At 40.5% G+C, this 15,984-nt stretch overlaps 1 protein-coding gene across 2 annotated transcripts in view; it reads right to left on the bottom strand.

Annotated features, from left to right (window-relative positions):
* Positions 1 to 11,016, bottom strand: part of EEFSEC (eukaryotic elongation factor, selenocysteine-tRNA specific) — a 121,140-nt gene extending 110,124 nt beyond the window's left edge. Inside the window, exon 1 of one of the 2 annotated variants that reach the window (XM_041462169.1) lies at positions 10,725 to 11,016. In XM_041462169.1, the coding sequence (XP_041318103.1) occupies positions 10,725 to 10,995 (271 nt within the window). In that variant the 5' untranslated portion in view covers positions 10,996 to 11,016. Of the gene's footprint in view, positions 1 to 10,481; positions 10,675 to 10,724 lie in introns of those variants that run through there. The other variant, XM_041462177.1, reaches the window with a different exon arrangement.
* Between the last annotated feature and the right edge of the window lie 4,968 nt (positions 11,017 to 15,984).

Below are 15,984 nucleotides of genomic sequence, written 5' to 3'. Positions count from 1 at the left end.
TAAAAATAAAATTAAAAGCACATTTAGGGACATACAATGAAAAATACCATACACCTGCCTCCACATAATTTGTTAGTGAACACAGTTCAGTAATGAAAACACCTCAAACAAACTTTCTGTAAAGACTGAATTTTCAGTCACTTGTTTTGGGTTTTTTAAAAATAGAATTTAGCTTCAGTTCAAACTCTTTTGTTCCCTTAACCAGAAAAGTATTTTCTCTGTACAAGTTTGGTGCAGTTCAATTTAACCAAATATACTTCTTTTTTTTTTTTTTTTTTTTACTTCCTTTAAAAGCACTCTGCAGCACCACAGACAGGTTAATCTGTTCCACAAGAGACTTCAGTTCAACACCAGTTTTAGACAGAAAAAGCCTCCACTGCTGGATATGGCAAAACACACCAGAGTAAATGGAGAGCTGAACTACAAACACATGGGCACCACAACTTCATCACAGCACTTGAAGTAATGGGAGCATCTCAGCTGTTAGTAAGGTGAAATATCCACTCAGAGAAAAAAATACTCATTATGGCCCCTCCCACAGGCTGAAAATCTATCAAACAGCAAGCAAATCCAAAGAACAAAATTACATCCTTAAAAAAATCTTATCGGGGTGCCTGACCTGTGACTTTTGAATTTTTAGCCATACAGAATAATAAATATTAACTATTATTTCAATGGTTTTATTATTTCTTTTATTTATATACATATAAACAAACAGATGTAATTTCAGTGTAAAAACCTGCTTTTCAGGCTTTAAGGATTTTTTTAAATTAGGCATATTATCATATAATTTGAAGCCAGACAGGGGCCAGGTTCAGTGTCAAATGCCCAAAGCTGGTCCCTTAGGTAAACAGTACTGCTGACACTTGGTGGCTTTTTCTTGATAAACTTTTTAATACTCTAAACTGAATATTCATCATTTCAGAGATCAGGGAAAGATTCTAATGGTGAATGCTTTTAAGAATGATGTTTTGGGATTTCTTTAGTCTTTAAATGCAACCTAGGCACCTAAAATTAGGTACTATTTGAACCATTTTCCTTATTCTTAGATAGAATGTGTCTAAGTCAGATCTTTTGACGTCTTTAAAGGATACTTGCTAAATTAGAGTACAAGCTCAAAATGTTTTCTAATTAATGTACAGTTCATTTTTTTCATAAATCTTCAGAGTTAGGGCACAGTACAGTCCCCAAAATTGTATACATACAGAACTGCACATTAAAGCCAAAGAACACAAAATACTTATGTGAATCTTTCCATCACACAGCAACACTGCTGCACACGTACATCCCAATTTTCGTAGGATGGGGCAATCTATCTCTACAAAGTTATCTGCAATTCTTTGCATATCCCAACCAGCCCCACCACACCGGTGCTGTCCTTCAAGGCGCTGAACACCTGCAGTAAGCCCTGCGAGGGTTAACAGCGGCACTTGCTGATGAGTCCCAAGCCCTTTGCAGGGCATCGTTCACAGAAACTCCCTCAGCCCACATTTACATGCCTCCTGTCCCAGCAGGTGACAGCACACCGGAGCTGCCAGGCTCACCCGAAGTGACAGCCCAGAGCTGTGCCACAGCAGCTCTCTGCATCTCCCTGAATCGTCTCACGCGCTGCAATGTCAGCGTGGATAACCACTGCCAGAACACGACACACGATCCCCCAAGTCAACCACAGGTTCAGGTAATCATGACCTCTCTCTTTACAACATAAATGCATAATTTCCACACCACTCTTTGATGAAGGGACCACAGACTTAAAAAGAGGAAACAATTACAGTCATTAGAATTTCACCCAAGCGTGAGATTTAATCTCGGGCCATGGTCTTGCCAATGGCTGTGGGGGTCTCAATGGAGACAAAACTGCTCTGTGGGAGAAAAAAATGCCTTGATGATGACATTAGTCAGCAAGAGAGACTGAGCTTTGTCTTCCATCCAACAGCACAGTCAAATACAAGGAAACCATTTTCCCTCCCCCTCTTCTGGATCCTAAAAAAGAAAGCTACAATTTTGTTTTTTTCTCTGAAATGCAGTTTTTGCATATTTTGGAAAACTTTCTTCCCCAAAGCAATACTGCTGAAAGGCTAGTTTTTAAAATAAGAGAAGTAAATTCAAGCATAAATAAACACCTATGACAAAAAAAACCCATTTCCTATGCCTATCCTTATTAATACGATATGATAGTTCTATCAACAACTCTCAAACACTTCTATAGCTTTTTTTTTTACCCAACAGGTTCTTCAAGACCATTTCAAATTTTACATATACAGGGGAATCATATCTAAAGCATGTTCACCTGTTATACAATGCATTTAATGGAAACAAGACAGATAAAACTTGGCCGAAAAAAAATTAAGGCAAAGTTTAACAACTAAAAAGAGCTCCTGAGATCCAAGAATACCAGCTTACTGTCATATGCCAATCGTACATTGCATCCCAAATAAGACAGAAAACAAAGGAAAATGTAAACACAAAAGACAACAAAGTGCTACAGGCAACAATATTAAATTCATTTTTCCAGTACTGCAGAAAAAAAACAGATCTGCAGTGGACAAAAGAGTCATCACCATCATCCCATCTATAATATGAAGTAAGAAAGGAGTTTCTCAACAAAACCATAAGCCCAAATGAATCAACTCTTCTCTAGAGCCTCAGGTGAGGGAGCCTGGATTTCTACCCAGATCAATATAAATCTTAAAATTCAAACATCAATTTTTATTCCCCCTTATCATACTTTACCTCATGATGCTCTTGAATACAATTTCTTCATTTTTATTTAAGCTACCCTGTCTATTCCATTTCCTCTCCATCCACCAATTCCTTCTGCTGCTACATTACACATAAATACATATTTATTATTGTCTGTCTGGTCCCAACTACTCCTAGTGTTCGTAATGCTGATAATTACAATCTAATGTAGGATTAATCAGCCTAAGTTTGAAACTGAGATTGTCATTCAATTTGGAAGCCAACACTAACCATTTCATGTTCACTTGAAGAGATTAGATAAACTGCATGAGAACATTTTGGTAAAATAATTGATAAGGAGATAGGAAATAAGAATTATTGGTATTTACTTAGCTTGCAACACTTTCTGGAAGCAAATAGTTTAAAGGAAGCACTTCAGAACAGCTACCTAATCTGAATTTCACAGATAGCACAAGGAATATTTTCTCACAGAATGCACAGTATCTCTGCAATCATGCGAGCTGTTTGAGTCTCTTTGCTGAAGCTCACAAGGGTAATTTTTACTCAGTTTTACCCCATGATCAGCTGTGACCCACAGAACACAAGGTGTTCAAGAATCCAGCTGGAAATTACCACTGCAAAACAGCTGTCCTTGCCCTTCACTTGCCAGGCTAACCTTAGGGCTCCCAGACAGAAAACAACTCACTGTCACAAGGAAAAACAACTTTTTGTTACACTTAATGGACTTCAGCAATGACAGCGTGCAGGTTTGGTTTGCCCACTTAGTGAGATCAGCTGCACATCTGCTTTACAATTATAACCTCAATTCTTCCATCCACATTTTGTTTTCACAGGGGTTTTCATAAACAGTACTTTACAACAGCCGTGCAAAAACATGTATTATTCTAAGTACAAAAACCCCAAAACAAATATATTAAGGAAATGCAGTTCATGGCTCCATCAAGCTAACCAGCTATTAAAAATAGGTTTATACATAAGCAACATATCATTCTGCTTATATGTAGCATCTTCTAATTGAAGACAACTTCTAAATGAAGATGCAGAACCAATACAGTAGAATCTTATAAGGCTGGTTTGTCGATTAGCAGATTTTCAATTAGCAGATCACTGAGTTGCTCAATTGTACTATTTAGCAAGCAAGCATATCCATCATCAGTAAAAATGCTACTTTGAAAAATGTGCTTCAAATTTACTCTGACAAGGGTAATTTTAACTATAAACATGCTCCATATTTTACAGTAAGTTGTTCTAGATTTTATGCAGTTATTTACAATACTTCACTACATTAGCTAATATTTTAAAGCATCTAAAAATTGATTAAAGCTTCCCTGCTCTTCTGAACAGCTTACAAAATAATTTAAATCAAGAATAAACATGAAGCAAAAGTGAAAAGTGGTTATGTGATGAATGCTTGCACCCAGTATGCTAGAACAAAGAAATTCTGGTTTAAAACCAATAGGAAAAATGATCAAGCAGACTTGAACAGCATAATTACAGTGCTTGGTTATTAAGTTTTCCTGAGAAGCTGTCATGGTTTTGTGTCAAATAGCACAGTTTTGTTGTATACAAGCAAACAAACACAACCACTCAGAAGCTTTGTAGAAAAAAATTGTCATATATTAGCAAGGAACAAACTCCCATTGAAACACATTTCAATACAACTACTCCTGGTTAAAATCTATAATTTAGATTGAGAATTCCATTATAAATCACATCTTCCAAACATGAAATGCACAATTATTTTTATTTTTTAAACCTCACACAGAAACCAGTACATTTCTGACAGGATTCTAAGAAGAAGCAGAAGAGAATCTGATTATTCACGGTAACTTTTGCTATCAGAAGACAATGGGTCTCTTGCTCCTTGAGACTATTTGATCCAGAAAATGAACAGAAGACTCCTCCTGCTTCAGTCTCTAATATTGCTTAAGAGTTGTTGTGTAAGTTTAGGAAGTTGTTGAACATGCAACTTTTACAGTGAAATCAGCTTCAAGTCAAAATTGCAGAAAAGGGCATAGAACAGAAATAATAGCAGCAGTCCCACAGTCACATCATTACAAAAACCCACAAGAACAAGAAGTCATGCAATACATAGAAAGTTAAGAGTTATTACAGTTATGATATAGACAGATAAAAACTCCACAAGACCTCTATTTTTAAGAGCCCTGATACACCTTCCCCCCTCAAGTTTCATTCTACCCAACACCACAGAACAAATCCTATTTCACACAGTAGTGGTTCAGAGCAGATTTAGTACAACTAGCCTCCTTTTACCCAGTTATTAAAATCATGGGGAAATGAGGAAGGAAATAAAAGACTTGTGCACTAAATTCCATGGTTCCTACATCAAACCAGTTGTTTTTTCTCACCTGTTACCTGTGTCTTGTGTCATGTGTAAAACAACACCCCACACGTTTTTATTGCTTGAGGTATAAAAAGCACAACCCAAATTACAGATGAAATAAGACTAACCTTCCTTAAAACAGAGGATGTTTTCTTTAAGAATGAGAAAATTAACCCGGAGTTGTGTTCCAAATCGTGTCCTTAATTCTGTTTCGATTCACAGTGAGGTCACTCCCCCCAGGCTGACCTGTTACCCCAGTACTTATCCCTAAGATTCTACAATGCAAGCAAACACTGCCCTCTTGTGCACTGCAACATCCAGGAGACAAAGTTCCATTTCCAGGGTTGTGTAGACCACGCAAAGTTTTTATCCTGGTTGCCCTTCTCCATGCATAGCTCCTTAATTAAAAATAATTTTTTAAAAAGTGGCTTTCACTTTAAAATGTCAATAAAAATACTCCTTCATGTTGTCAGACAAGTATCTGGCACCAGCTAAATTATAGTGACTAAAAAAAAAGACACTCTTTCAATTTCATTTACAGAAATAAAGTTTATTTGAAATGTTAATACAAAGCAGTGTCAGCAATTCACAAGCACCATGAACCCAAAGAGTCTAATAGGTTTTAGAAAACATTCCCACTAGTGCTAGCTGAAGTCCCTTAACAAGTACTTCCATAACATCAGCCACAACATCCAGATTTGTGGACAGAAATTACATTACACAAGAGCTGTATGTTAATTTTGTATTTTTCCACCAGAACAGGGTTCATTATGTTACTTCCAACTGTCAGCCAAAGATCTCAAGGCTCTCTGGTGACTCCTCTCTGAATAGATTGATATCCACTAAATACAAGGCACTCTTTCCCTCCAGAGGTTTCCCTTCATTCAACATCTGTACTCAACAGCAAGTCATCCACATATACATCTACAACTATAAAACTCTACTTGCTCACTCACCAAGAATAGAAAAAAAAAAACCAAGAACTGTCACATCTTCACAAAGATCTCAACAAACACAAGCTCACATTGACAGAAGGGTGTTTTCATGGCAAAGGTAACCCCGAGTTTACAAATCCTCTCAAAAGCTTATAACGCAGCAAAACAACTAATCTGTGATAAAAGGTGGGGATTTTTTGTGATATGTTAACCTGACAAATAATCTGCATCTGACTGAATTTGAATGCTGGTAGCAAGAACACATTTCCCTTGATCTCCCAAGCCTGTTTTCATTGCACTCATTTGCATCAGCAAGACATGCTTTTGCTATGCTCATTTCCCCCTCTCCAAGCTCTAGTGCAAGTTCAAAAGTCCTGGCCCCTCCAATGTATCAGGTATGAATTAATACCCTTCCTTAGCTGAACACAGCAGCAAAGTGGAAACAGACACTTGCAAGGCAGTCTGCTTTGAAAGGAACTGCAGGGACAAATGGTGACAATGAAGTTCTAGTTATAAAGTAAAAAGGTCAAAGGTTCAGACAGGCACAAGGATTACAAAACTACAAGTTTGTCAGAGTTCCCCCCAGCCCAGGTTTAAACAACCAGGGTCAAGCGGTAGCTTTCCAATTAAAACCCTATAAGGATACTTTGTCTTTTGAACTTCATAGGGAAAAAAAATACAATTTTCTGATTTAGAAGTTGTTTTGAGGACCCATCTCAAAATCAAACAGATAAAGGGCATCCAACAACAGCTCACCTAAAGCAAACACTCACTAACCCTTGGCTGCCTGTGTGGGGGAAGTTGGGATGAGGTAATCATGTTCTCCTATATTAGTGTGCTGACCCTTTGTAGGGCATGAAATTAACCATCAGCAAGGAAAAAATCTGCTACTGCTTAAACTACTTTGCTACGCAAAGTGGTCTTAAAATGAAATATGGGGATTGAATTTCGTCTGGCAGATTAACTTGTCTAACCTCTCTGCAGGCATCCCTTCCTGCTGAACTCATTTGAGAAACTATTCCAGACCCTACTGGTGCACAGGTCTGCAACAAACAAATGCAAAAGCAACTCTTATTTCAATGACATTAACATCAGCTTTGTGGAAGATGAGGAGCCGAACATTAACAAAAGAACAGAAGCTTAAAAAAACCCCATAGTGCTGTGACAGAAACTACCCCATCTCAGTGTGAAATTTTACCAGAAATACCACCATAAATCTCTACAGCAACAGAAGAATGCAGTAGTGACAAAAAATATTAGTCCTGCATCTTGCAGTCATTCCTTCAGTGCACAAACCAAAGTGGAAGGCTGATCTGGGTGTTTCTCACTGCTTGGCACAAGTCAGACACAAATGGCTGAAAATACTGGTTTTGTTGCCTTGCTCGAGACAAGATCCTGCTGAAGCACAGGAAAAGTCTGAAACTGTGTTTTAAAATAAAGAGGCCTGTTCTTATTGTTTGAAAGAGTAAGACAGAAATACACAGCACAGTCCAAGCCATACAGCTACCCACAATATCTTTAATGCCTTCCTGCCACACACACACACACGAGCATCAGGAGAATATAAACCAGTATGGTTTGAATACAAGTGAAAGGCATGATGAAGTACACCAAGTGACTATTACTTATTCCATTCCAACCTTGACTATCACCTTCCATCTAAAACTTAAAGAAAACATCTTGGGTGAAACTGTCTGCAACATTTCTCATTCCCAGCATGCAGGTTAAAAAAAACCAAAAGCACCAAAAAACCCACCCAAAACAAAACACTTTTGATTTAACATTTGATATGTTTTGTTTTCAAGGACAAGCTTTGCAAGAAAAATGTAGCCACACAGAATGAAATACGACTTCTATTTTTCATTCCAATTGGTTACTGCTCAAATATTCTGCATTCATTTAATCCTAAGGTATTGTGTCTGAACAAGCATCTTGTGAGTGACTGTGAGAAGTACTCACAAGGTCAAGCACTACGTGGCACAGCATGACAAAAACGCAATACTAGATTCTGACACGAAAAAAATCCACCTCAGGAATTAGCTACATACAGAAATATGTTAAAGAGTGGTAAACAGTAACATTTAACCTGTGAGATGATTTATCAGCTTTGTACAGCAAAGGAATTAACTCTTAGAGCACTCTGGGAGCACAGATGACAGTTACAAGAGACAGATAACCTGGTACACCACTGGTGAAAATGGCACTTTGGAAGAGAAGAGGCAGAAGGTGACTCCTCAGAAGGAAACTCTTGTGCTCCTCACCTCACAGGAGACCTGACTGAACAATGCTGGTGCTACCCTACCACAGCAGACCGTGAGCTGGGAGCACTCAAGGGGAAGCCAACTACTTTATCCCACCTTCAGTGAAAAAAGAGAACTGCAAACAAGAAGATGCAATAACATTTTCACAGCAATAGCTTCTCCTGCAAACCCTGCATGCACATGACTGCCAGAGTTCTGAAGCAGCCCTCTCATCTCTGCTGCCACTCCACCTTCCAAATCCTCACATCCAGCACCCTTGCCCACAGGCATTCCAGTTTTTCTGCAGGTCAACTTCCACCTGTAGCTACCCCAGGATTTCAATTCAGAACAGTGATATTTTAAAGAGGTATGGGAAATCTGAGGCGCAGAATAAACACCAGATAAAGTACTTTGCACTTATGTCTTACTGAAAAACCATATATAGAGAAAACGGGTAGTAACAGGGAAATCACAGATTCCATCAAAAGGAAAAGGGTAGAGGCATTCCTGGTTGCAGAGAAAATGTTTGGAATGGTGAACCCTTAATGCTTAGTAATGAGGAAGTAGATGAAAATAACCTAAATTTTTCAATACCATTATCTGGGAGGACTCACTTTCCATTCCTGAAGTGATGAAACACACATGAACACCACAGAATGTATCCTGTTACACAGGACATGCTACACTTCAGTTTGAGTTTCACCAAACCACACCGAACCTGTAAGCACCTAAATAGTCCCACAGGCACAGATCAGGTTTTATCATCAAGGTTTCACCTTTCAAACCTGGTAGTAACAAAAGGCTAAAAAAGCATCCACTATCGAGGTACGTCTATTATCAAGCAGAAAACTGAAGTTCCTAGTTCTTCAAACTATTAACACAATACTGCATTTTCCCTCCACAACCCTTTCTTAACACAGAATTGCAGTAAATCACACTAATCAACTATTTTACTGAAGTAAAATACATAACATGGTATAACTGGAACTAAGCAAGTTTGATGTGCGTATGTGTCTGAATTACCATCTGTAAAAATTATTTTTGCTGGGAAGGAAACTATCATCATCTCATCCCATCCATGCCTTCCTTCTCCCTGCACAGCCTACCAATAGGCAAATCTGAATAACTTATTCAGCTGTGGCTAAACACTTTGAAGATCTTCATAAAAATAGCAGAAAGCAATGAGAAGTCCGTGTATCAAACAACCACTCCAAATAAGTATTAAAGTTACTGAAAAACAAAGCTGGTTAAAGCTGATCTCTAAGTTTTCCCACGTCCCCTTCATGAGAAAGTTCACGCCATTCAGATTAGTTGCTGCTGCTGGCAGAAAGGAATGTCTGACTACAAGTGACTCTTCAGTACATCCAAGAAACATCTGCCAAAGTCAACTCTGCTCTTTAGAAGATAATCAGGTGCTTACAATTACTAAAGAATAATAAGGGATTGCCAAGTACAAGAGAAGAGCACAAGACCGCAGGTTTCTGGAATTAAGCACACGGCCATCCTCCCCTGCAGCTGTGGAGCACACATTGCTGAAACAGAGCGTTTTACTGCTGCTGAAACTGACAAATAAGTAAATATTTATTATCCTCCCACAAGAAGTGCAAACAATACAACACCGTTACCACTAACGCAACTTACAAACAGCACAATTGTTCAAAAGGGGGTTAAATTCCCACACAGTGACAAATAACTCAGCCTGAACCTCAGTCTAGCCAAGAAACATTGTCCTACCAAACAAGCACCAAGCTGTTATTAAAGAGAGCCTGGCAGAGGAACTGAACTTGCAGGAGGATCCCCTGTCGCAGCGGCCTGTGGCTGTTCACAGCTCCTGCAGCGGTGACTCCATGCTCTCCTCAGCCCAGCACCGACCACCTGGCGGCACTCCAGAGGAGACAGAGCAAGGTGAGCTAATTTAAAATGAGTCCTAATGCAAATCAAATTAACCTTCTGACATAGTCTATGAAGACTAAAATGAAGAGTTACCAAAATCCACAAAACTATTTCTAAGCCTAAAATTATCACATTACAACTCTGCAGTCCTCCAAGACAACACGGGCACGTCCAGCAGCTACATCACAGCTCTCAACTACAGACAGCGTCAAACTCTGACAGCTTTAACAGGCAAGAAAACAGCAATTTATAGAGCTGTTCGATGCCGTTAATAAGCCTCCATACACAACAAATACAGCTTTTTTTCTAGTAAGCGTATGAAAGCTGAGCACACCTGACCACCCAAACAGCACTCCAAGAACTCACATGTACAAAGTGCTTTCCTATGAGCACAGGTTTTTTTTTATTTGAAGAGCAACTACGAGCAAGCGTAGCAAAGTCATAGGTCCGTGAAAAACCTGTCTCGCCCCGTCCCCGGGGTTTGGGCACAGCCGGAGACGCCGGCTCCAGCGGCCCCGCTCCCACCACGGACACGGGCGGGCGCAGCCCCCTACACGGGCACGACAGCCACCGGGGCGGGCCGGGGCGGCCCCCCTGCGCCCCCCTTACCGCCGATGATGGTGCGGATGAGGGAGGCGTGCCCCGGGCAGTCCACCAGCGTGAGCTGCAGCTCGCCGGGCCCCGGGCCGAGCTGCGGCGGCAGCGCGGTGCGCAGGCAGGAGAAGCCCAGGTCCAGCGTGATGCCCCGCGCGCGGCTCTGCGGCGCCCGGTCGAAGGCGGCGGTAGAGCCGGTGGTGCTGAGCGCCCGCGCCAGCGCCGTCTTCCCGCTGTCGATGTGGCCCAGCACTCCCACATTCACGTTCAGGACGCGGGCGGCCATGGCGGCGCTGCACCCGCCCGGTCCGTCCCTACAGCGCCCCTGCGGCAACGCGGGCCCCGCCGCCGCCGTTCCGCCCGCCGGGGGCCGGTGCGCAGGGCCAGCGCCGGGCAGGGCAGCTCGGAGCCGGCGCGGTTCGTCCGCTCCCGGCCGGGGATGAGAAGCAGCGGCCCGGCACATAGCCAGCTCACCTCTCTGCCCCTAGCAGACACCCCTGCACGGAGAGGCAATTTCAGCAGGTTACCTCAGTGCCCATCACTGGGCCCCCCTCCTCCCCGGTGCGCGCCCGGCCTGAGGGAGGGCCGGCAGCCGGCGGCCCTGGGAAGGGGGCATGGGATTTACCCTGAGCATCCGCACCTTCGCTCACAGCTCGCCCACGCTAATTAAACACTTCAGGGCTGCTTAAACACGCTGTCACATCACCCCCTCCATTCTGTCCCCAAGCACACCCCGGTGCTGCTGGAACTGTGGTGACCACGTTTGATTTCGAAGTCACATGGACATTGCAAACCCACGTGAAGAAGCAGGTCACGTTTGGATCAATTATTCTCCTTACACTTAATAAATTCGAGGCTTGCATAATTAATTTTCCTGTAAAGGGATATTTAAGTTAGGTAAAATGCTGCTTTAAAAATCATATCCTTAATGAATTAAGTATCCAAATTTATTAACAGTGAAGAACAGATCCCCTGGTAACCACCGCTACCACCACCAAAAGAGACAAGATGAACATTGGGGAAGGCTGAGGGCATTTCCGAGGCTAAGGGCGTGATTCCTTCACTGATTTAAGTCACTTCACTTTACAGATTACCGGGAGATAAATGCTCTACAGGATAAAGCTTAACACGTGTGCTCGGCATTTCAACAGTGACTAAGGAGCCCAAAGTACCTCTTCAAATGATTACAGCTCTTTACAAGCCAAGAAACCACGACTGTGCCACGGACTTCCCACAGGTGTCAAAGTAGACTAGACTTGTTCTATATTCTTTTTTTTTTTTTCTTTGAGAGCAGGGCATTTACTTTTCTACTCACTCCATGCAGTAATACATATTGCTCACAGTAATAACATTCACATTTTAATAACTAATGAATGAGCCAGGAGTGTAAAATGACTTGCCTAAGGCTACTGCCAACATCATGGATTTGGTTTTTAGGCTTTGACTCCAAACTCCAGGTTTTTTCCTACAAAGAAATTTGCTTTATATATCAACACTTTCAATACAAGAGTTTGGTTTAAAGCTGGATGCAAATTACTCCTCCTTCCAAAACACATGGAAGTCAAGATGACAGAATCAATGACTCAAATGAAAAAGGGGAAAAAACTGCATTTCTTCCTAGCACTCAGTGCTATTTGAGAGACAACTGTCTCCCTGAAGGAAAGACATGAACTCACAAGGAATACTGAGCTAGCCTAGCTAATCAACTTCTCAAGCAGAATAGTTCAGCCTGATGGAATCTCTGTCATGGGAGCCAAATTAAGCATAATGTCACTTTTCAGACCAAGTTCCCAGGCTTTGAATAGTTTCCTGTTAAATCATTAGGCTCATATACACTTCCTTGTGCTGAATCTGTTACATCAATATGCACTTGCAAAGGGAAGGGAAAGTTTACATCAATTCCCATAAGGCTCTAAAAAGTTAGAATCCACACAGATATCCCTGTATCATATAACCTACCCTTTAATTCTTTTCTTTTAGCATTATTAGATGAGTTCAGAAGGAAGAGGGAAAAGGTCTGATTCTCAACCAGAAAAGGTATCCAGAAATCCTCCAGAAACATCTAAAATAACAGCTGTTTTTCAACAAGCATTGACAATGTAGAAAGGTCTAAAACTTTCTACAAGTCTTGAGAAAGCTGGCAATGAGGGCAAGGAGGTCCCATTTCAATACTCACAGTGTAAGAGGCCACGGCAGGGTTTACCTGAGATCCATTTTGGTCTGCCAGCTTAACAAAGAGATGGATTTTGCTCAGCCAGAATTTAGAGGGATACTGGGTAGAACTTACGGGATGAAAAAATGATAATTCTCTCTGTTAAGGATAGCTAAGGAAGGAAGATAAAACTGCAGGAAAATGGCTTTCATTCCACTCCTCACATAACGATATTGGCCCTTCTTTTACTCCTGAGTGACCTGCAAGAAGGAGGAGTAGAAATGGAGGTTTAATTTTATCCCTTTACACACAGAAAAGATTTGTAACTTTCTAGATAGGGAAGCAAACAGTGAAGTCCTTCCTTCTGTAGAGGGAAGAAAAAAAACCTCGGTGCCTACACCTTTGTTATTACCACTGAGCTCATACCTCTGTCTCCAGGGTTTTAAAGCCTGTGGATCTGATTTTGCCACATATCACTTGAAGAAATATTAGAGTGCACATTGTGCCTGTGAAATGAATAACTTCAATCACCAATATTAAAGAAGAAATACGATAAAGACAGACATAAGCACTTTTATTCAGCATTTAGAAAGGTCCATTCTGTTAGCTTACAAAGTTTTAAAATTAATTACAAATTTGCAAGTTAAGGTGTGGCATTCAGTAGTTCACATCACTCCTATTCCATTGAAGAGTAAAAAAATAATCAGCTTCTTTTGCAGGGAACAAAACAAGACGGCCACTATCCCCATCACTCCCCACCCCTACACAAAGGTCTCGGTGTTACTAAGAGGGAGAGGGGAACCTGGCAAAATGAGAGAATCCCAACTTCTCCAGATTTTTCTATATCCCTCAAAAAAATTGTAGCATTTAGCTGTTTTCCTTGTTTTCCCATAAATAAACCATTCTCCATCCCAGTTGTTCTCTCCTGTATGGAATTTCTTCCTTAAAACATGTTCACTTTAATGCTAAAGTTTATGGACTCATGGGAGAAAGGGCAGGAAGTCAGACTTTTGGGATAGGGTAAAAATGTAAAGGTCATTCACACACACACACACATACTCTCTCTCACTCCAAAAATAATACACTATTTGACAGTTTCAGGATTCAGCATGTCCCACTGAAATTTGAAAGCTTATGTGAAACTAGGCTACGTCCTGTAACCTCAAACATTTAGTCTAGGAAAACAGCCCTCAAGTCTCCAGCTCCCAGCTCGGGTATCGCATGACGTCTGTGCCAAATAGAAGACCTCAAACCAGGGGGCAAAAGAAACCTTGGTAAAATGAGTTGGTTAAACCTGGGGAATAACAGTTCAGACTGTCAGTGACATTTTTTCTGGTTAGCTGGCTAGTGAAATATTAAATTATACTCAAAGCATCCGTAGAATGAGCTGGGCAGGATGGTTGTACAACCGACCTATGTTCCATCTGATGGCCTGGACAAAGGAGGAAGAAGACTCATGCTTTGCAATTGAATTATTTTTTTCTCCCTCTCTAATACAGTAACTAGTTTAAAAAAATCACAGAAAATCATGTAAAAGTTGAGGTTTTATATTTCCTCGTACTGATGTATCACAACACAAGACACCGGCTATAAAAGACGTATACAGTAGTTCCACTTGTACTCTGCTCTTCCTGGGGAATAAACAATTAATCCTGTGTGGTCTAAAGGATTATTGTTTATTTTCCCTCATCTGAATATCCTCTTTTGCCCCTCTTTAACTGCAGCTTTAGGACAATGCTCAAAGAGCATATGGAATGAGTAAAACAATCAATACAATAGCAATGGCAATGGCACAGTTAAGTAATACCTGTGAGCAAATAAGAGGAGAAGCCAGCCTTACATTCATCCAGCAAACTGTTTTTTACTTTGATTTCTATTGAGGTATCCTCTTCTACTATAAACATAAACCCAAATAATTTTAATCACGTTTTCTGCAGGTCAATATTCAAATTGTACTTTCATTGTGGCAGCAGATTTTATTTACTGAACAGCAATGGTCACTAGCAGACAGAACTTTTAGGTTCTAAATTCTGAGTTTGAGACATCTTATTGCTGTAGACAAGCAATTAACACTCAGTTTCTTATCCATTTTAAGCAGGAAAAATCCCTAATTAGTATTTCCAAAGTTAAAGAATCTTATACAGCATATCTGATTTTTATAGACATAGAATATTTCTATCCTTCCTCCAAGTTACAGTGAAGATTAACAGCAATTCTCTATTCCTACCATCTACATTCCTGTATATTAAATTTCACCAAAAATAAATAAGCAAATATTATTAAATAGACTTTGAAATGCCATAATCTCAAAACCAGGTCTTGTTGCAACATCAAACAAGATAACATGGACCATATGGACAAGTTTCAGTCTAAGTTAACAAATTATTATGTATTTCACCCTTTTGAGAAGGAGGGTCATACCTAGCCTGAACCCCTTGATAGCAACACCACTGCCTTCAGAGCTCTTACCAGACTTGCTAATTATTCTTCCAGAACTGGCAGAAACTTGAACTCTGACCAGACTTACCCACAGCACTTGCGGCAGTTTAATGCACAGGAGAAATCAAAGTTGTATATTTGCTCTTTTACAAAGGAAAAAGTCTGCAGCTCACTACCATTAGGTGTTTGCATTCTGCGACTAATATATCCCTGAGAGGATGTAGAGAGTCTAATGACATACACACTTTTCTAATTATTTAAAGAATAGCTCATATTCGTTAGTCAAAAATTCTTAGCTGCACAGTTGTATAGCAGGATATCCTTACAAAGGTGCTCAACCACACATGTGTGCAATTATATTGTAATGACAAATTTAAACTAGAGTATGTAAATATAAACTGACAGAACAATTAACAGAAAAACCAAGGAACAATAAGCAAAGTCTTTTCTTTGCCAAATTACATTTACAACAAAACTAATGGACGCTCTTGAACAAAGAGGGAATGAATAGCATGTATATGTTTCATTGGGCTTTTGCAAACAGAACCATAACTCCCATCCTCCCTAAAACAGCCCTCCGAGCTTGTGCTGTCACAGGACTGCTTTTGCAATTCCCCTGGCAGTGCACAGGCAAGCCAGGATGGCACCAGACAGCAGTCCTGACTCATACCACATTAATCCACT

Source organism: Pyrgilauda ruficollis, unplaced genomic scaffold (genome assembly GCF_017590135.1).
Source record: "Pyrgilauda ruficollis isolate IOZ18807 unplaced genomic scaffold, ASM1759013v1 scaffold10, whole genome shotgun sequence".
In the NCBI taxonomy this organism is placed as follows: domain Eukaryota; kingdom Metazoa; phylum Chordata; class Aves; order Passeriformes; family Passeridae; genus Pyrgilauda; species Pyrgilauda ruficollis.
The sequence above is the reverse complement of the archived record's forward strand: the minus strand, read 5'-3'. Positions and strand labels throughout refer to the sequence as shown.